Below are 21,775 nucleotides of genomic sequence, written 5' to 3'. Positions count from 1 at the left end.
AATCGCTCGATTTCTCGAACAAATTTTTCACAAAACAGTTTAGAATACGGTCTATTTATAATCCAGTTTTTCTAACAATTCATCATATAGCAATTGGTTTAAGAACAGTTGAACAATTAATCTGGAAGAAAAACGAACACTGTTTGTAGTACTATTGATCTATGATCATGTATGGTATTTTAAACTCATGGTATATGGTTCTACGGTTCTACTCTATTTGAACCGTTAAAATAAAAAGTCTGTTATTCGTTCACCTAGATAAATTTCATTCAATAAATATGCATCGTCGCTTCCTTTACTTCATTCCAAAATCGCATTTCTCCTTCGGTGACCTCCACTCCAGGCAGTTGATCCTGCATTGATGGAAAACCTTTCGGGTAACTCCAGCAAATGGGCAATGATGCCCAAGGTGATGTCTGGTGGAATTACCGGACTTGAGAGTTGTCCAATCCTGGACCCGGTAGTATTTACGGCGATTAAAACTCGCTCGGGACCTTCCTGCGATGGGGGCAATTGTTTTATACAAATTCTGCAAACAGCAGAACGAATTCTTCTCGCCTTCCTTTTGCGGAACCTCTCGCAGTCATGCGGGATGAGGCTCATGCTGTTGGGTTCAAAGCGAATTCTGGAAAATAATTTAAATACATTCAATGAGTTATACCACCAAAGAAACAAAATAAGGTAATCATTCAAAACTTACCCCTTTATTCCATACCGCAGCAGGTATACCTGCAGATAAAGTATACTTTAAACTATTTATGTGTTTAGATAAGCACACGTTCAATAAGACATTTATATTGTCAGTTGGATGAAATACAATAAATAAATAAACTATTTACCGCAGCAAGATTTCATGTTTTTAGTTTTTCCTCAGTTCGCGAGTGGCCACAAGAGTTTTTGCTTTTTTTTTCTAAAAACAAACTGCAAACTTCGGTCGTTACAAATACCAATATGTGCAACTATTTGACAAACTGTTGAATTTAAGTGGCATACAGTGATATACACATGTATTGGTGTGTTCCGCAAATATAATCACAAACCATTTGAGAAATGGTCATTCCATATTGCCATCATGCCTCACGAGTTTTCATGGCTATAACATTTGACAGTTTCTGCACAACATGGCATACTGTTACAACTTGATATGCGTTATGTAGACAGTTCTTAATGATCGAATGCTACGAGTTTCATAGTGTTCAACTGAAAAGCACCTGATCGTGATACAGTAACATTAACATATAGAGAAGACATACTGTTTGGAGTGAATTTCAAACTGTAATTTGTTATGCGGGTCTAGAGTGAAATAGTGGATCGATTCCATCATAGTGTTTCTCCTGTTTTATAGTCGTCAAAAACGACAGTGTGGCTTTTCCGGCCTGATTCACAAGCGGATCATGTTCTCTAATATGTAAGAAAGCGAAACCAATATTCTTCGTCGTGTTAACCCGAATAAAACGGTACCATAAAGTTGTGATAAAGTGTATCATTTTATGATTATACGTGGTAACATAAAATGTATGATACAATATCATAAACGCGAATCATATCAATGATCCGAGTTATCATATTCTGAGTTTTAATGATAGACCGAATGGGTTGTTAAGTATAGTTACCATTCAAAAATGGCTTTTTTCACGAACAAAAATTTTGTCAAATTATTCATGTTATAATCACTTTATCATTGATCTAACGATTCACTGAATAATAAAAACAAATTTGAAATATTTCAGAGTTCTGCTATATCGATTTAAAAAAAAACACACCCCTGCAGATTTAACTGCTGTCAAAGTTCGTGATCGTGACATCATGTTGTGTTGTTTTTGTGTTGGAAGTTTTTTTTTTAACTTTGAGGGCTGTGATTCGGATCGCGATTCGAACTGGTGACTAGTGCTGGAATTTCCTTTTTCCTTCGCCGCGTTGCTTGTAAGCCATATCTACAAGGTGCCCGCGGGTTATTCAAAGCCCATGATGTAAAAGAAGATGAAACTAGAACATCCGATGTGCAGGGTAAGTTAGTTCAGTTGTTAGCTCGTAGGTCGCCCGCTAAATAGGAAATTGCATCTGTTAAGTAACCGCTGATAGTGCCACCGATGCAGTACTCCAAGAAATTCATTGAATAAAATTCCTCTCACGGCACGGTGCATAGAGTTTCCCATTCTGCCCATATCGGCAGAGACATGTTTTTCCGTGATGAAAAAGCTGGTGAAAAATGTTGGTGCAATATCGAGTGCAATATGTATAGAAAATTTGATAGTTCTAATAGTGACCACTTGAAGTAACTTTATGAAGGTTTCTCATATGTAGGAAACCAGAGCATATAATGTAACCCATATGATTTAATCATAGAGGTATGACCAGGGCCGGATTTACAAATGTGGGGGCCCGGGGCCACAGCGTTGTGGGGGCCCCCTTTTTAAAGGATATTTTTTTCCATTATAGAAAAATCCAGATAATATGGAAAATTCTTCCAAAAATTAGAATTGTTATTGAAGAAATTAGGCTGATAAAAGTAATAAAGTATTTAATTTGAACAATATTAAAAACTCATCAGATTTGTTAAAGAATTTTTGACAGGACCCGATATTTTGATAAATATTTTTCTAACTGCCCCCTCAAAATGCAATAGACTGCCAAAAATGGGGAGGGGGGAGACAAAAAGGCTTCCACTATAAACTAAGCATAACAGAGATCCAGATATGAAAATCTAGTCTGAAGACGATTGTAAAAGAAATTTTATCAAGTAAATAACGCTTTATCCCAGAGTGTTCATAATATTAGATTCCATTGATCAAGTCGAAATTAATGAGAAAGTCTTTTAAGAAATTTAAATACAGATTTTATAGGAGACATTTTTGATAATTTCAGATAAAATCAGCGCTATCTTTGGGGCCGTTATTGCAAAACCTCCAAATAGAATTTCTTGCGGAATCTTTGATGAAATCTATTGAGTTGCTGAACAGAACGATTACCAGGTTTCTTTTTCTGTTGAACTTTCTTGAGGAATCGACTGTTGATCTTATGTTTTGAGGTTATGGCTTCCAGTCTTGGAAGAAAAACTCAAAAACGGATTGTTAAGTCTTCATCCGACGTTTCGGTCACTATGTATATTGTGCCTTTCTCAAGGAATTAACTATGCTCCGTTCTCTCGTAACATAGGCCCACAGCATAGGCCAAATTTGTCCCAGACGAACGTATCGTCTGCCGCCTGCTGCGGTGGTTCGGTAGAGGAAAATTCCGAAAGCGAGGCTGTCCGACAGACAGATGAATCGATACAACAAGAATCAATACAATCAGAGTAAAAGTGGCGCCAAACAGGCAACTGCATCGTTCTGCGACCCGGATCGTTTTGGGAATTTCCCTCTACCGAACCACCGCCGCAGGCGGCAGACGATACGTTCGTCTGGGACAAATTTGGCCTATGCTGTGGGCCTATGTTACGAGAGAACGGAGCATAGTTAATTCCTTGAGAAAGGGACAATATAGTGACCGAAACGGCGGATGAAGACTTAACAATCCGTTTTTGAGTTTTTCTTCCAAGACTGATAGCCATAACCTCAAAACATTTCTGTGGAACTTAGGCATAAACATTCCTAACGCGACTTCGAGAGGAGTTTCTGGTGAACGCGCAGAATAATTGTTGAGAACTCCTTGTAAAACTTCAAGAGGCAAAAAATCCATAGTGGTATTTTACCGGAAATTCTATTAAAAGCTGCTGAAGAAATTTCATCGGAAAACCCACAATGAGTTCCTGATGGAATTTCTGTTTTACTTTGAATAGATTTATAAGTAAAATTTGTAAAAATAGTTTGCAAAACTTTAAATATTTCAGGATTTTTCAAGAATTTCTCCACAAATATCTACTGAAATTTTCATAAGGAACCTATGGATTTGTTAAGAGTTTATCTTAAATTACACATTCAAGCTAGGAAGAAAAATTCATCATGGATTTAATCATATTTAAGAAAATCGGATCAGATCTCCGCCTAAATCCGACCTAAAATTCTTGCTAGTTCCTTCAAAGAAACATTTCAACAATTCTGATGTTCGTTTTGAATAATTTATAAGGTTGGTAAGTGAAAATAAACTCTACAATTCTAAAAACTTTTATTCTGATAGAAACAATTTCAAATCTTCGAAGAACTATCTAGGCAATTTAAAAAAAAATACCAATAATTTTCGACAGAAATAAACTCGAATTTTCAGCAGAAATTTTTCGACTCTTTATTTCATAGCGTTTAATATTTCATCCAGAATTCAAGTGAAGATTTTCTCATGTAGGGTATTGGTTCCTTTATTAAGCATGTGGCTCCCATTTTCATCCTACGAAAAACAAAGGATTGGAGCGCCGTTTGTTTTGTTTCTTATTTTTGTATTTTTTGTTAGAAGTGAGCACCCATGAAAACAAAAAGAACGGAATCAATCGGTGCCGTAATTGCTTGTTTTCAAATAGGATGAATATGGGAGCGTGAGATTACTGATGGCACACATACCCTATTTTCGGTAAAATAACTTGTGCAATTCACAAGATCAATTCAAACCTTAAAAATCTTAACACCTTTCTGGAAAAGTTTGAAATTTTATTAAAAAGCAGATATCTGTTTTTTTTTTTTCATTTGAAGCACAATATTTCACACACATCTTGAGAGTAGAAGTACTTAAAATTAAACCAAGATGTTTCTACATTTTTTCGGTTCCCATTTGAAGTAACATTTTGTGGGGGCCTCTGAAATGTGGGGGCCCGGGGCCATGGCCCCCCTGGCCCCCCCTTAAATCCGGCTCTGGGTATGACTATCGGTATCATTATCATTCAGTGAATAGAATGCGTAAAATATGTATGATAACTTGAATTGTAAAAATCTATGCGGGAACTTTTTTATTTTTCAGAGCATTGAAACCGGTAAATTCACGTGAATTCATGATTCATAATTATTCATTTATCATTGAGTTAATTGTTGTCATAAGTGATATGATTTTTAAACAGTACTGAACAGGGTACTGAATGATATCCATTTTTCATTGTCAATCATGCAATCATATTTTTTTAACTTGTATCATTATCATTCAACGAACAAATTTCTTATACATAATATGACCGATACCGTGAATAGGCTCCTAAAGTCCTATCTGGATTCTTGTTTTAAACCACAACATATGGTACAATAGTACATATTTACTCATTTTTTGACGTTTTTATTAACCGTAGCTGAAAATATATAATTTTTATTTGTTTAGTCTTTTGTCTCGTCCCTAGCTTATAACACATACTTTGAGTGATTTTTTCTTCACCGTGTATGTCAGATAGGAACATTTTTGAATTCCCAGTGCGAAAAAAGTCGAGCTCCGTCACACAAGGTTGACCTCAAGTGTCAAAGTAGAACTATTTACCATTTTACTTATTTCGAATTTTCTCATTATTCCTTTGTTTTTCAAGTTCGAGTAAAGTACAATTCCGATTAGAATACCATGCTTGATCGTATTATTCAATATAAGCGAGATTTCGTCTTTAATTTTAGGACCCTATTACCGTATTACCCCGCTAATACGACACCGACTGTTGTCTTATAACCGGGGTAAACTTTTAATTCGACAAACTGGTCACCCTACACTACCACGCGCATTGAAATTTGGCAACTCTATTTTTGTTTTGATTTCCGGATTTGTTATGAAACATAATTTTATAAAATATTGCAGTGGCGCGAATGAAAAGCTCGTTCTTTCTACGATTGTTGCCATCCTCAGTTCATTACGGTTGGTCTCCAGGCGATTTAGGTGTTGAATAGCACCAACTCAGAACTTCCGAAATTTGCGGCTGCAAGAGCAGTTGCTGTGGGTGCGAGTAAGCGCAATATCAAACTGTTTTGCATTTACAGTGTACATCGCTGTGACATTTGAACACTTTTTAATTCGACATGTGTCGTATAAGCGGGGTACGAATTAAAAAGTGTCGTATAAAACGTGTCGAACCAGAGGGGTAAGACGGTATCAGTTATTGGATACAATATGCACTATTTCAAATCGAGTTACGGCACATAACAGTATGTAAAAACACATTTTTGGCACCTCAGGACACCGGATTTCAGCCAAAAATATCATGCTTTAAATATCAACACTGTAGTTTCTCAAAATTATTTACTCGAAGCTCGACTCGAAGATAAAAAAAAAATGTTTTTAGGATCTGTAGATGTGTCGTACCCCTCATTTATGCGGCTGTGCACGGAACGCAGCCAATAATTTAGTACAGAGGATTTCAACACAACCCTGCGATTTCAGCACAGCAAACGTCAGTTCTCGCGCACGTCAAACTGACTGCTGAATCTCGCCGTTGTGAGGTCGGCCATTACGGAGTGCGAAACATAGCTCAGTGAAGTGCATTTTTCTACGCGTGAAATCCTCCGAAAAACTCACATACCAACCGCTGGAACCGTTTCCGTCCGCCGAAGGACACCCGCGTTCAGTAGTTTCGATAGTTTTCCGCCGCCGGGAAAACGCGTCGAGGCCCAAAAGTCAAAATCAAATATTTTGAGAAGCACTCGAAGCGAAACGACACACGCACGACGGGGGAGACAAGGTGAAAGTTTGGTCCTCGGCGGAACACGTAACACAGCCTGCCTGCCTGCGTGCCAGCGAACTAATGGCGTCTCAGGGCTTTTTCCATGCCCTGCGCTGCTGCTGGCTCCAATGAATGGATGATGAAATTTTTTTGCAGCCTTGATTTTGTGCACTGCCGAGGGCTTTTGGTGCATACATTTACCGAGTTTGTGCGGTGGGGGTGTGGAACCTACGGATTGTGGGTGGTTTGAAGGTACTTACGGTCGATTACGGGTGGAAAATTGAAAAAATCCACACGTGAAGCTCACGCAGCGACCCGCACGGGTAACAACAAATCACTAGACTGCGGGCGCCATATTGGAAAATTTTTCTGTTTCCCTTTCACATACACACACGCACACGTGGGTTTGCGGTCGGTGGTGTGAGTGAGCGTGCTCGGTTTGTTTTGGGGCCGAAGTGTATGTGTGTGCGTGTACGCGATTATTTACTACCGACGGACGGACGACCGAACGTCTGTCGCGTGGGTATCGGAAAACGAGCGGAAGCAGATGCGGTAGAGTGGGTTGGCAGGTTTTGACGTCGCACGAGCGCAGGATCCGATTGCTGGTGATTGAGGACACTCAATCGACGTTTTTGTTTTCCACATGAATTCCGCCAACGTTAGGCACTGACGGGTTTGTGGTGTGTTTTGTTTACGAAGAATTAAAGCAGTGCTTTGAAGAAGGGATACAATCGATAATTTCCAAAGAAAATTCGGAAAGTGAAAAGCTAAAGAGTAGCATAAAAAGCATTGTAAGCTGTGATCAAAAGTGTGTACGGTGTTTCCCTCAGTGGTGGGTGTAGATTGCAGTCGGAAGACTCGCGTTCCGGCGCTTGATCTACCGCGAGGGGATACCGGTAGCCAGGAGCCAGGACTTCCGAGGTCCATTCAATGGCATCGGGAGCGGGAGGTGGTGCCAGTGCAGGGGGATCCAGCAGTGGTAGTGGAAGCCTGGCACGAGATGATTCCAAATGGTACTTTACGGCGGAACAGCTGGCCAGTTCACCCAGCCGCAAGTGCGGCATGGACGCCGACCAGGAGCTGATGTACAGACAACGGGCGGCAAACCTGATCCAGGACATGGGACAACGGCTGCAAGTGTAAGAATCTTTTCTTCTTTCCTACTTTCGCCCTAGATTTAGCGTTTAATTTCACAAGATTGCGCAAAAATGAAAAATCGATTATTTGCGGAGTCAGCATTACAGCATGGAGGGCGCAGAAACCAGAAAAAAGAATACCCATCACCGTGCGTTCTTGTTTTGGAACTGCACCATGGAGAAAATACCTACCAAGCATTTATAAAGACGCATTTCACAACGCGGGCAGGGAATTGCGACGTTAGTATTGTCACTGCAGTGTGTTTGTCTCTTCCGCAGTTCAACTGGGCGGAGGAGAAAACTATCTGCGCTTTCTGGAATCCCTACCTGATAAAGAGTATTCAATTCAGTCGGTTACAGTCGGGAACATCCAGAACACAGATAACAATGTTTACAATGCTTTGGGTGATTCATCGTTTTGGGGATTGAAAACAACCTAGGTACGCCTAACAACAAACACGTTCAAGGACGCTGTTGTAGCTGAGCATTTTGCTGAGTTGATTCATTATTATCTTTACAAGCCGGAACGAACCTGGTTTTTAGTAGAAAATTTCATAGTAAAAGGCAAAACCTATCATATTGAGCTCCATTATAAAAGCATTGTTGTGTAGGTAATACTTTCCAAAGAATGCAACCCGCTATAATTCAGTGCTTTTATTACCTACCCGGTATGTCTCTATTGAGTAAATATTTCTCATTTTGAAAGCATAGCGAATGTATAAGGTTGATAATTTACAGAAAAAAAAAAGTTTTTACAAATCAAATGCTTCCGGAAAATAAATAGTCTGTATCCATGGAAACAGCATGATTGGCGTTGTAGATATAACATGTGGTTTGTTGGAGTCGTTCCATACTCTGATTACGCAGTCCTTGACGAGAATGCACACCTGCAAGGCACTATCAGGACACCTTACTGAATCTTTAGGACTAAGATGTTGAATAATTAGAAGAATTAAAAAATACATTAAACTAGGCACCTCAAACTCAAAATAAAAGCATAAAAGTTTCATTAGTAAATATAATCCTTGATATTAATCCTCATTTGATGCACAATAAGTGGTTCCTTCAGAAATGTTGCTTGGGACCGAGTAACTGCATGAAGAAAAGTGTTAGCCTCACATTTTTGACTCCATGTGCATTGCAGCTCTATAGCTCCATAGCTGTTTGTCTCCAGTTCCGCACTTTGCGTAGGGTCCGCAGATCGTCCTCCACTTGGTGGACCAACCTAGCTCGCTGCGTTCCTCGTCTTCTTGTACCGGTCGGATGACTCTCGAGAACCAGTTTAGACGGGTTGCTATCCGACATCCTGATGACGTGACCCGCCCACCGTAGCCTCCCGATCTTCGCGGTATGGACAATGGTTGGTTCTCTCGCCTTCTCCAAGTCCCGTCTTCCATCTGTACTCCGCCGTAGATGGTACGCAACACCTTCCGTTCGAAAACTCCAAGGGCGCGTTGGTCCTCTGCACGTAGGGTCCATGTTTCGTGCCCATAGAGGACGACTAGTCAAATCAGCGTTTTGTAGATAGTTAACTTCGTGTTACGGCGAACTTTATTCGATCGTAGAGTTTTGCGGAGTCCAAAGTAAGCTCGATTTCCTGCCACAATGCGTCTCTGAATTTCTCTGATGGTGTCGTTGTCGGCGGTCACCAGTGAGAACAAGTACACGAATTCTTTAACCGCTTCGATTTCATCACCGTCGATAGAAATACAGGGTGGCGGGCGCGGTGATTCCTCCCTGGAGCCATTTGCCATCATGTACTTTGTCTTTGACACATCAATAACTAATCCGATTCGCCTGGTTTCACTCTTTAGTCGGATTTACGTTTCCGCCATCGTCTCAAATTTACGAGCAATAATATCAATATCATCAGCGAAACCAAGCAGCTGAACGGACTTCGTGAAAAACGTCCCACTCGTGTTTATCTCCGCTCTCCTTATTACACCCTCTAACGCAATGTTGAACAGCAAGCACGAAAGACCATCACCTTGCCGTAATCTTCTGCGAGATTCGAAGGAATTCGAGAGTGTACGTTATACTCGAACTACGCACATCACTCGATCCAACGTCGCCTTGATCAATCGTATCAGTTTATCTGGGAATCCGTATTCGTGCATAATCTGCCATAGCTGTTCTCGATCGATTGTATCATACGCCGATTTGAAATCTATGAACAAGTGATGTGTGGGCACGTTGTATTCGCGGCATTTCTGCAACACCTGGCGGATGGCGAACATCTGATCCGTTGTAGCTCGTTCACCCATGAATCCAGCCTGATATTGCCCCACGAACTCTCTTGCAATCGGTGATAGACGGCGGCATAAAATTTGAGAGAGTATCTTGTAGGCAGCGCTCAGATGTGTGATCGCGCGGTAGTTCCCACAATCCAACTTGTCGCCCTTTTTGTAGATGGGACACACGATACCTTCTATCCATTCCTCCGGTAATACTTCGTCCTCCCAAATCTTGGTAATGACCCAGCGTAGTGCTCTCACCAGTGCTTCTCCACCGTATTTTATAAGCTCGCTTGGGTTGATCTGCTCCAGCGGCTTTGTTGGTTTTCAACCGGCCAACCTCCTCCTCAATCTCTCGGAGGTCAGGGACCGGAAGTCTTTCGTCCTGTGCACATACTCCTAGATCTGTTACCACGCCACCTTCGGTACTTGCAACGTCGCCATTGAGGTGCTCATCGTAATGCTGCCGCCACCTCTCGACCACCTCACGCTCGCTCGTGAGAATATTCCCGTGATTATCGCGGGACATGTCGGCTTGTGACACAAAGCCTCTGCGCGAGCGGTTCAGCTTCTCGTAGAACTTACATGTGTCCTTAGCGCGGTACAGCTCTTCCATCGATTCGCGATCTCGTTCTTCCTGCTGGCGCTGCTTCATCCGGAAGACTGCGTTCTGCCTTTTCTGCGCCTGTCTATAACGTTCCTCATTCGCTCTCGTACGGCATTGCAGCATTCTCGCCCATGCTGCACTCTTCTCGTTTTTCAACTGTTCTCCACATTCGCCGTCGTACCAGTCGTTTCTGTGATTCGGAGTCGCGAAGCCTAGGGTTGTAGCCGAGGTACTACCTATGGGATCGGATGTCCCTCCAGCCATCTTCAAGTGTAGCTGCGCCAAGCTGCTCTTCCGTTGGTAGGGCCACTGCTAACTGCTGCGCGTAGTCTTGAGCCACTTCTACGTTACGCAGCTGCTCGATGTTGAGCCACGGCGTTCGACTTCGACGCGTGGTGATAACCGTCGAAAGTTTTGAGCGCATGCATAGAGCGACTAAGTAGTGATCCGAATCTATATTCGCTCTGCGGTATGTGCGAACATTGATTATATCCGAGAAGAATTTACCATCGATTAGAACGTGGTCGATTTGGTTTTCTGTTTGATGGTCGGATGATCTCCAGGTGGCTTTGTGGATATCTTTGCGGGGGAAGAAGGTGCTTTGGACTATCATACGACGGGATGCTGCAAAGTTTACGCATCGCTGGCCGTTATCATTCCATACGGCGTGCAGGCTGTTTCTCCCGATTAATGGTCTGTACATTTCCTCCCTTCCTTCCGCATTCATGTCGCCGACAACGATTTTCACGTCACGTGGCGAGCAACCATCGTATGTTTGCCCTAACTTAAAGTGACCAGACGTCCCGCGTTTCGCGGGACAGTCCCGCATTTTGACCAAATGTCCCGCGAAATGCCCCGCATTCGTCTCAAATCGTAAAAATGTCCCGCATTTGAAAAAACTTCAACAAGCATACAACATATTGTAGTACCTTCAGTACCAAAATAGTCAAACCGGTTATGTACAAAGCACAAATCACATCAAACATATTAACAAAACTTTCAACATCAGGGTTCAGAAACTGAAAGATTTTTGCGAAAAAGTACATGAAGATTCTGGGTTACAGTATGTACAGTTTAAACTCCTCAGAGCTTTTTTTTTATCAATCGATAGCAGTCTCAGCTTTTTTTTTATTTTTGATGAAAAAATTCAAATATTTGATTGATTTTTATGCACAGTCAGGCAGCATAATTTTACGGTTCGGTGAATAAAATAGAGAGTGACAAGAGTACAATTATAAAAATAGTAGACGAAACTGTCTCAAATTCAAATTTCATGAAAGGGTTGAAAGCTACTGGCAAGCGGTTCAAACGAATAAGCTCGTGAAATCAACTCATCCAATAAGTTATTGCTGACTGCACCCCAAATTGGACTGACACAATAGTGTGCACACACCTTCAAAGTGTGATTGCAGCGCAGGGCCACGTCGGATCGAGTTGAGGTCTTCGGTGCACTTATTCCTGGTAAATGGAGGAATAAGTGCACCGAAGACGTCGAGACGATCCGAGGCAAATGTGCACTTTTATTACACTTTTTAGGCGTACCAAAAAAGTGTGATAGTTCAATTTGAGATGTAGTCTGCAATAACCAATGTTGACAGAGAAGCATCCGAACTACTCAATGAAGTAGTACGCAAGGACAAAATTGGACAAGCAGAAGCTAGATTGGTGAGTTTTTTTTTTTTAATTTCTTTATATTTGTGAATTTTAACTTAATGTCAATTCTTCACACCTAGATTGGTGAGCATTTTCAGGCACCTTGAGGGTAATTATAATTTCAAAAATTGTAGAGCTCACGTCATGCTTGTCAGGCACCAATGTTGTAATAAACAATTTTTGTTTCAGTTGTGTACGAAGTTTGAACCACCTTATTTTAATTTTAAAAGCAATTGAGAGAAGAAATGTTAAAATCATTGTTTCATGCTGCTTCAATGTAGAAAAACTTGTTTATGAGTTTGCCCCACTTCTGCGAAGCTCACAACGTTGAAACATATGCTTGGTAGAAGAAACGAGTGCTTAGGGTTCCCATCTACTCAGCCTAGAAAACTCCTCGGATTTGTTAAGAAACATTTTGAAAAAATTTAGACCAAAATTAGAACATGTCCTGCGAAATTAGGACGGATGGTGACCCTACGAGTGCTTCGTATTCTACAAAAAAATCTTGCGTATTCGTTAACAAAAAAAAATATAATAAAATAATAAAAATGTTGATCATGATTTCACCTTACTATACATCTTTCCAAATTAATGTCCCGCGTTGGAGCTCTGATCATCTGGTCACTTTACCCTAACTACGCGTAGAACGCTTCATTCTCGTCATCAAGTCTCCCTTCGTGTGGGCAGTGGACGTTGATGATGCTGTAGTTGAAGAAACGGCCCTTAACTCTTAAGTTCATTGGTGGTGCCACAGCTTTGGTAGAAGGTAGCCGCGCGATGCATGCTTTTCCACACTTTCTGTCCAGTCCAACAAAGTTCCTGCAACGTCACGATGTCGAAGTTGCGGGGATGTAGTTCGTCGTAGATTATCCTGTCACATCCTGCGAAACCTAGTGACTTTCAATTCCATGTTCCAAGTTTTCAATCGTAGTCCTTGTTTCTTCGCGTGGGTCTTTTCCGATTGTATCAAGTCGTATTTTCTCCTATGTTATTCGCAATAGGGATTTTTACGGGTGCCAGAAATGCCAAACGGGAACTCCGTAAGAAAATCCAGGACAAATCCAGAAAAACTCTGAAAGGGCATCCCGGGAGAAACCGCTAGAGCAAACTCAGGTGCAACGCCAAGAGAAATCTCGCGAGAACCTTTAAGGAATATCACGAGAGAAACTCTGGGACAAATCTCGGCAAGAACTCCTGGGAAAATCTAAAGAGTAACACCGGCAGGAATCGTAAAAAATCATTCAAGAGGAATTCCGAGAGAAACTGTATTCCGCGACAATATCTGAGAAATGTAATAAGGTAGAAGCTTCAGTTTTGACCAGCCCGGAGTTTTGACCATAGTGCGGTATCCAGCCTGTAAATTGGCATAAATTTATTTTTTACTAGTAGATTCTAATATAATAATATGATTGCAGTTGTTAAAACCATAGTTAAACAAACAGACGTAACACTTGCGAAATTTCCATCGACAACGCATTTAACGATCATTTTAAATGTTCATAGTTGTGGCTTTCACAACCAGAGGCGTGCGCATCGTTTTTCTATGCGTTTGACGTTTCACACTAGCGCCTTCTGTTGACAATATTGCACAAAACAGTGATTCGTGCAACTTTTCCACCAGGTGATGGTACTTAGTGTGAACTGGGCGATGGATTTCCATGAAAATCGTTCAAGATGTTACGTCTGTTTGTCTGTGATTAAACCATACGCAAAACCACGTTCTTGAAATAACTAAGTGAAATGCTACATAATGGCAGTGTGCAGGGATGGCATTCACCATTTGCAAAGAGTTACATTCACTTGCTACTATCTCAGTTCACAAGCTTGCTATCAAAAAACAATGTATGGATGACTTTTACCTTGTAGTTTTATCTGAAAGTTTGCCAAATATCATAAGGGTCGCACACGCATGCTTAACTCGTGAGCGAGCTGTGAAAGCAACTCTCCACGCCGTGAATGTAATTTACATTCACGGCGTGGAGAGTTGCCTTCACAGCTCGCTCACGTGTTAAGCATGCGTGTGCGATCCTTATGATATTCAGCAAACTTTCAGATAAAACTACAAGGTTAAATTCATCCATACATTGTTTTTCGATAGCATGCTTCTGAACTGAGATAATAGCAAATGAATGTAAATCTTTGCAAATGAATGGTCGCAACCTTGTGAAAAACCTACAAAAAAATTTTGTTCTAGACCCCCCGATGGATGTTTTCCACCGACCCAGCAAATTGAAGGGAATGGCCCAAAGTATCATTGGGCAAAATTTCAAACTTACTTATTTTTTTGTTTTAAAGTTGCTATAAAACACACCGTGCTCAACGTCATTAGTTACAAATGGTTTAGGCAAAAATGTTCAAGTTTATGAGAAAAAAAATCAAAAAAGTGCATTTTCCTATTCTAAATCCCATATAAATTTCAATCGCAATGCGAAGTACGGAGGGGCCCATATAGCCGAGGCGGTAAACGCACGGGTATTCAGCATGACCATGCTGAGGGTGACGGGTTCGATTCCCGGTCGGTCCAGGATCTTTTCGTAAGGGGCTGTCCATAAACTACGTAGACTCAAAGGGGGGGACGGGGGGGTCTGACCAAAGTCTACGCTCCATACAAATTTCGAAAATTTTGTATGAACATAAGTCTACGAGGGGGGAGGGGGGGGTCTGAGATGGCCGAAAAAAAGTCTACGTAGTTTATGGACAGCGCCTAAAGGAAATTTCCTTGACTTCCTTGGGCATAGAGTATCTTCGTGCCTGCCACACGATATACGCATGCAAAAATGGTCATTGGCAGAGGAAGCTCTCAGTTAAAAACTGTGGAAGTGCTCATAGAACACTAAGCTGAGAAGCAGGCTTTGTCCCAGTGAGGACGTTACGCCAAGAAGAGAGAGAGAGAGCGAAGTACGGAGACGCAATCAATCGCTCCCTAATTTTTCACAGTTGTTTTTGACGTTAATAGGAATTGAAAGAGCTTTTTTTTTTCAAAAAATTGACCTTGTTGACCCAGTCTACAGGGCATATCAACCATTGCTACACTGTGATTGATCTGAGCTGATATAAATTGCACACTGAGATCCAACTGAATAAGGGGCTGGGACACTCCACTTATTTTCAAAGTGCATTTTAATAAGCTCATACATTTTTGGATCAATACCGGCGCCGGCCAAGTCCTTACAGTCATTTAGCAAGGGAAAGGAATGTCAGAGTGTGATTGTTGTTGCTACTAGAAACCGAGGGTACTCTGCGTCACCACAACCAGCACGGTTGGGGTATTTGTCAGTAAGGGACTGTTCATAAACCACGTAGACCAAATTTCGGCCATCTCAAGACCCCCTCCCTCCCCCCTAGAAGACTTGTCCATACAAAAATTTTGAAATTTGTATGGAGCGTAGACTTGTCCATACAACAATTTTGAAATTTGTATGGAGCGTAGACTTAGACCCCCCTCCTTCCAAAAAGTCTACGAGGTTTATGAACAGCCCCTAAGGTAGGATGTGAAATCTTTGCTGAATATTGTTTTCATTGTTCTTTTTTGCGACATGTTACGTGTTCAGTTTACTGAAGTCTACGATGTTTTATTCGTGTCGCATTATTTGCTTCTGTATACAGTGACGCGTGATTCATGCGTCTATGCTACAAACCGTTTTCTAGTTTCCCTCCAAGATTGTCTTTGCGCTGAAAACTCGTAAATCTTTACTTCAAAGTCCACATCTCGTGACCAGAGTTTAAAATTGTTATTCTCAATGAGCACAATCAACGTGAATTTCAAAAAATCTCAACTGTGGGATTAAAATAAAATTCATTTTAATGAATGAATTTTCTCACTTATTCATTCATTTTTCTGTCACTGACAATTTTCACTGAGAAATATAATTAGACCGTAACTCCCGATTATTCCTCAAATCACCACAAAACTAGTGTATAGTAGTTAATTAGAATACTAACTATCTATTCTATTTGTCCCATAAACCGAATTGTACGTATATGTTGACAGGAATTGGACATTCTACGACGTTCAAGAAAATATGCGTGACAGAGAATTGAATGAAAAAAGAGACGCATTCAGTTAACAATGAATGGCCAAACACGAAATAAAAAATGAAAATGTCAATCTTCACTTTGGATCTTCGAATTTTTACACGCTGCTCGTGACCGTAGAGGACCACAAGAAGAATCAGCGTCTTATACAGAGCGAATATTATTGGCGTTTGCAAGTTACGGGACCTCAGCTGGTTACGCAACAGTAGAAGGCCATATTTGTAGCTGCCTTTTCACTTCACGGGAAACGTCACAGTCACATCACGTCATATGTTACAGTCATACTCCCGAAATTTGTCTAGGGTCATCCCTAGGTTGAACATCTGATCCGCCGCTGATCGCCTCTCACAAAATCCATCCTTGCATTCGCTGACGAAGCAGTCCCAAGTGGTCTCAGTCTGTTGAACAGGATTACAGTGTCTTGTGGGCAATTCTTCATCCTCCCTTGATATGTTCTTAAGAATCGGGTGTATTGATCGGCAGCATGTATTCGGAATTTTTAAGGATCTCCTTCTAGGTTGTCGGCTCACTATTTTGCAGACCCAGATACCAGTGACGTAAATTACACCATCAGAGCTATCCATGCGATAGTTTCCAATTACAAACCTTTTTGACACAAGCAATCTTTATATGATTTCACTGAGTCAAGATATTAGGAGTAGTAATTCGTATGGTATAAAATGCCCATTTTCTTCTTTTTCTTGATGTAATGTTTCTGCTGGGACAAAATCGACTTCTCAGCTTAGTGTTCTATGCACACTTTCCCAGCCATTAACTGAGAGTTTCCTTTGCCAGCAATCATTTCGCATTCGTGTATCGTGTGGTAGGCACGAAGATACTTTATGCCAAAGGAAGCAAAGCAAAATTCTTTTACGAAAAGTTCCTGGACCCAGCGGGAATCAAACCCGTCACCTTCAGCATGGCCTTGCTGAATTACCGTGCGTTTACCGTTTTGAATGTACGGGGCTGGCTCTGAACAATCCATGTTACAATTTAATAACCAAACCCAATCATTGAATGTATGCATTTTTATCTTTTCTTTTCTATATCTTTTGCAGATTTTCAATTATTGTTGTTTGTGTTATATTCTCGTCATTATCTTATAGACCAAAGCATTTCTTGAAATATAAGTATTTTCGTCAGAATTTTAAAACTCAAGTAGAATATAAACTTCTCAATATCACTCGTCCCATAGAAACTCGATGCTATAGATGAAAAAAAAACAACCCCTTTGTCTTTTCTTGTCATCGATTTTGACATAGTCTATCTGTGCTCTGTTGATAGTATCTGTATTTCTTTTCTGTATATCAACTGGGTGGTTGATAGTATACATAGCTTACAACACGAGACATAAACAGTATGGAAAGAGCAAATCAAAATATAAAATTCATATTTTGAATTAACGAGCGGCAATATTATTGGCTTGGTAGATCCTAACAGGTAGGTAGATGAGCTATCAATCATGGCATACCCATACATTCAACCATATCGCCCAATTCAGCTGTCTGACCGGGCTTATTACCCCCCTCTTAGTTTGCAATATCATTAACAGCTTAGATTTATATTTTCCCGGAGATTTCGACAATAATTTCCCCTGTACTAAGCAGTAGTAATATTAGTACCATACACTGAAGTTTTTTTTACGCGGTCTGTCCTAAAAAAACGCGTTATTTCAAAAACACGCGTAAAATAGTCAGGACCACATCTACCGTGACTTGACTTTTTTACGACGTTTTTTTGAAATAATGCGGTTTTTTTAACGACGTTTTTTAAAATAACGTGGTTTTTTACGCGGTAGCATTACCGTCGTAAAAATAACTTCAGTGTACCATTGTATCTGCAGAACGAGAAAATTTTATTTTTCAAATAGCTTTACGTTCGAGATCCAATTGTGAGTCCACAATGCACGAATTAAATATATATATAGCGCAGGTATGATGAAGACCTGCAGCCGTTGAGTGTTCTCCACTGATACACACAAAGTTTCACTGGTGTATAGCAGTACAGATTTCACGTTCGTGTTGAAAATTCGGATTTTGGTGCGTCGATTAATCTGATTGTTTTTTATACATTTCCTAAATTTGCAAAGGCAGCGCTCGCCCTCTTGATCCCTGCACCTGTGTCGATGTCGGTACCACCATCAGTCGCCATTTGGCTACCAAGATATTGGAAGCTTTCAACATTCTCTACTGCTTGCCCAGCTACCATGTAGGGTATCGCGCCACTTGGGCGGTGGCTTCTATATTCGTCTGTTTTCCACTATAACTCAGTCAATTTTGAACCAGTTGCCTTGAAATGTTGTACACGGGTAGATACTATACTTATCTCACCGCATTCCAAAAATTGTGTCAATTGGTTCAAATTTGATTGAGTTATAGCGGAAAACAGACGAAAATAGAAGCCACCGCCCAAGTGGCGCGATTCCCTAGCTGGAAAGGCTGTGTTTACTTCCATCGGTTTGGTCTTGTTAACGTTGATTCACAATTAACGAATCTCGTCGATAATGATGTGGAACAATAGCGGTGATAGTATAAATCCTTGCCTCACTCCACCAATCACCCGGATGGTCGTATTCTGCCCGAAAATACCCTTTTTGGGCACCTTTACTAAGACGCCTTGCATCCAGTCGATCGGAAATGTCGCGGTTTCCTATACCTATATTGCAGAATAATTGATGCAGCAGTTGTGCAGATACTACGGGGTCAACTTTGAGCATATCGGCTGATATGCGATCGATCCCCGAGTTCGATTTTATGCTACGGATGACTGTTTCTATCTCCTACAATGATGGAGCTTCGGTGTTGACACGGGTAATGAAAAGGTTTCAAGATTGCTCGAACGAGTGTCTTTCACTGGGATCGTAGCATTCATCTCAGTCCCGTTATTACCTGCTTTCTCGCCTTTGTCAATTAGGGAGTTCGCCCACGCTCTTTTGTCCCGCCTACATGAGCGCTCCACTTCCTTCTCGAGAGCGCTAATGGGTTACGGCTTTGGTTCCTCGTATTTTCGCTCGCTTTATCGCGGCTATAGCGTTCCTAGCTCTTCTATTTCCAGGTGTCATTTGTGATCTACTATTTTCTCTGAGTGCATAGCTCACCTAGTTTATTCTTGCCTGTGGCGACGAAGGCGTTCTTGATAGCGCTCCATTGATCTTCTATGCTTCCACCTTCGCAGCCGGATCTCGACGATTAGGAGATGATGGTCGTACGTAATGTTGGCGTACATCAAGAAGGCTCCGTCTCCATTTTTGGCTGATACAGATGTGGTCGATTTGATTAACCGTAACACCATCACGGGAAACCCATGTCACTAAGTACGTATCACACAACTCTGTTCTCGCTTGTTTCTTCGAGACCATGGCTTCCCATGACGTGCTCATAGTCCGAGTTGTCGGAATCAATCTTCGCGTAGAAGTCGCCTATGAGGATTTTGATATCATCTTTCGGAAACTTATCCATGATAGTACTCAGTTGACTGGAAAAGTTCTCTTTGTTTTGAATTTCGGCAGCATCGGTTGGCGTGTAACAGTGGATCTTCGAACCCGTGTTCTGAATCTGGCTACAATTACCCTCTCGTTAATTGGTTCCCACTAGACGACCGCCCGCAGTGTAGGCGTCAGCGCTGAGCAGGAAACCAACTCCACGGTGCCGAGGAGCGTGTTCACCTCGTAGGCCAGAGTATAGCAGAATTTGACCCGACGCCAATCTGTGTTCTCCAAAGTTCGGCCTTCGCTCAGTCCTAGGATCTTAAGCTTCATACGGCATACTTCATTGGCTAGTTGTGTCAGTTTACCCTGCTGGGCTAAGGTCAATACATTCCAAGCAGTTCCAATTCTTGTCCGTTGTTTCGCGCTAAAAGTCATTGCCGATGAATCAGTTTCGTAATCTTCCATTTTTGGTTTCTGTTATGGTTTTTGGGTTTCGAGAACAGTAGGTTGTTGTCCTAAGGTCCCCTGTTCACCGTGGTAGGACTGTCGACTTAGGTATAGCTTCCGGTGGAGGAGTATTTCACACTCAGCCGCTGAATGGCAGAACAGACCATGTTTGTGCCGCACCTCCTTAATGAACAGACACTTGGTACGTACCTATTCAATCTAGCTGAAGTCAGAAGGACAATAGTGGCCAGGCTACACTACTAGCTAAGCACACAACTCTTAGTTGGCGGTCTTTGTCATTGATTGAACCGCGGAAGCATGAGGTAGGAATTTGTGAAGACCAGAGCTATGTTGGACGCTCTTCTTGTCGACTCACCGTTTTGCAGCCTAATTGTTCATGTCTGCTATGCAGAAATGCCTGGACGAGGGAGTTTTCCTATGGGTTTGGAAGTGGCAGAGCCTGGTAATATTGCCGAAGACGGGGAAACCACCCGGACACCCATCGGCATGCAGACCAATATACTGCCCATATTCGCATAGTCGATGTAACCACCACTGACAATGCCATCGTACAAAAGCTAATAACTAACGCGTGTGCATATTTGTGACCAGTTTTATTCAATAGATCACAACATCTAACCCTTAGTTAGATGCCAACGTGGTAAAAATCTTGAAATTTATATTTATTCATTGTTAAAATTCCAAAAGCATGTTGAAAAGTACAGTGGCGCTTACATCGACTATGCGAATATGGGCAGTATATTTGATCGGCATGACGGGAAAGGTGCTCGAAAAGATTACCCTCAACAGACTGTTGAAGCACACCGAGGGTTTGAATGGTCTCTCGAGCAACCAATTTGGCTCTTGGAAGGAAAGGTTGATCGTAGACTCCTGTCGATTACAAAAAACGCCGAGACAGCGCTCCACGGTAAATGAAAGGGGATTTGCTGCTGTGCATCAGTGACTCTGGATATAAGGAACGCGTTTAATAGCGCCAGTTGGGCAGCTATTGCCGATGTGCTCCTGCGTGTGCGGATACCCAAAAGCCTGTACAAAATTCTCGGAACTTACTTTCAGATGCGAGTACTAGTTTACGGCACATAGGTTGGTCGGAAGTGCTTTCACCTAACCTCAAGGTTCCATCCTAGGTCCGCTGCTATGAAATGTCATGTACAACGAGGTGTTGAGGTTAAAGTTCCCGGTAAGAGTGGCAGTCGTCGGCTTTGCTGACGACATTACGCTAGAGGTCTACGGTGCATCGATCAAAGAAGTGGAATTGAGTACAGCCCACTGGATCGCAGTTGTAGAGGAGTAAATGAGCTCTAGGAAACTGGAATTGGCTCACCAAAAAACTGAGGTAAGGGTTGTGAACAGCCGAAAGCCGGACCAGCAAGCGGTGATCAATGAAGGCGACTGCACTATCACTTTGAAGCGTTCCGTTAAACACTTGAGGGTGATGATCGACGATATGCTTACCTTTCACAGCTATAGTGGCACTGTCCCGGATCATGTCCAACAGCTCTGCCAAGTGTAAACCAGTAAAGCTATCGTGGTAAGCTGGAAAGTACTTATATGCTAATATGGCTGAGGGTTACGAGCGCATACCGCTCCGTGTACACGATGCAATCTGCAAATGGCAGCCTGCGTGAGACACTTCCACCAAAGAAAGGTGGACCCACCCACGGG

The 21,775-nt window shown here is 41.7% G+C and overlaps 2 protein-coding genes across 3 annotated transcripts in view; one reads left to right on the top strand and one right to left on the bottom strand.

Moving 5' to 3' along the window:
- LOC115253479 (KAT8 regulatory NSL complex subunit 2) overlaps nucleotides 1-21,775 on the bottom strand; it is a 598,461-nt gene that overhangs the window by 5,921 nt on the left and 570,765 nt on the right. The window contains exon 1 of one of the 2 annotated variants that reach the window (XM_029879308.2): nucleotides 6,811-7,217. The exons of the other annotated variant lie outside the window; for it this stretch is intronic. The gene's annotated coding sequence lies outside the window, so the exon portion shown is untranslated. Of the gene's footprint in view, nucleotides 1-6,810; nucleotides 7,218-21,775 lie in introns of those variants that run through there. 2 annotated transcript variants of the gene reach the window in all.
- The window catches only part of LOC115270152 (cyclin-T), a 43,291-nt gene continuing 28,996 nt past the window's right edge, over nucleotides 7,481-21,775 (top strand). The window contains exon 1 of the mRNA XM_029879306.2: nucleotides 7,481-7,689. Coding sequence (XP_029735166.2) covers nucleotides 7,481-7,689 — 209 coding nt within the window. The remainder of the gene's footprint in view (nucleotides 7,690-21,775) is intronic.

Source organism: Aedes albopictus, chromosome 2 (assembly GCF_035046485.1).
Source record: "Aedes albopictus strain Foshan chromosome 2, AalbF5, whole genome shotgun sequence".
Lineage (NCBI taxonomy): Eukaryota > Metazoa > Arthropoda > Insecta > Diptera > Culicidae > Aedes > Aedes albopictus.
This window is presented reverse-complemented; position numbering and strand designations above follow the sequence as displayed.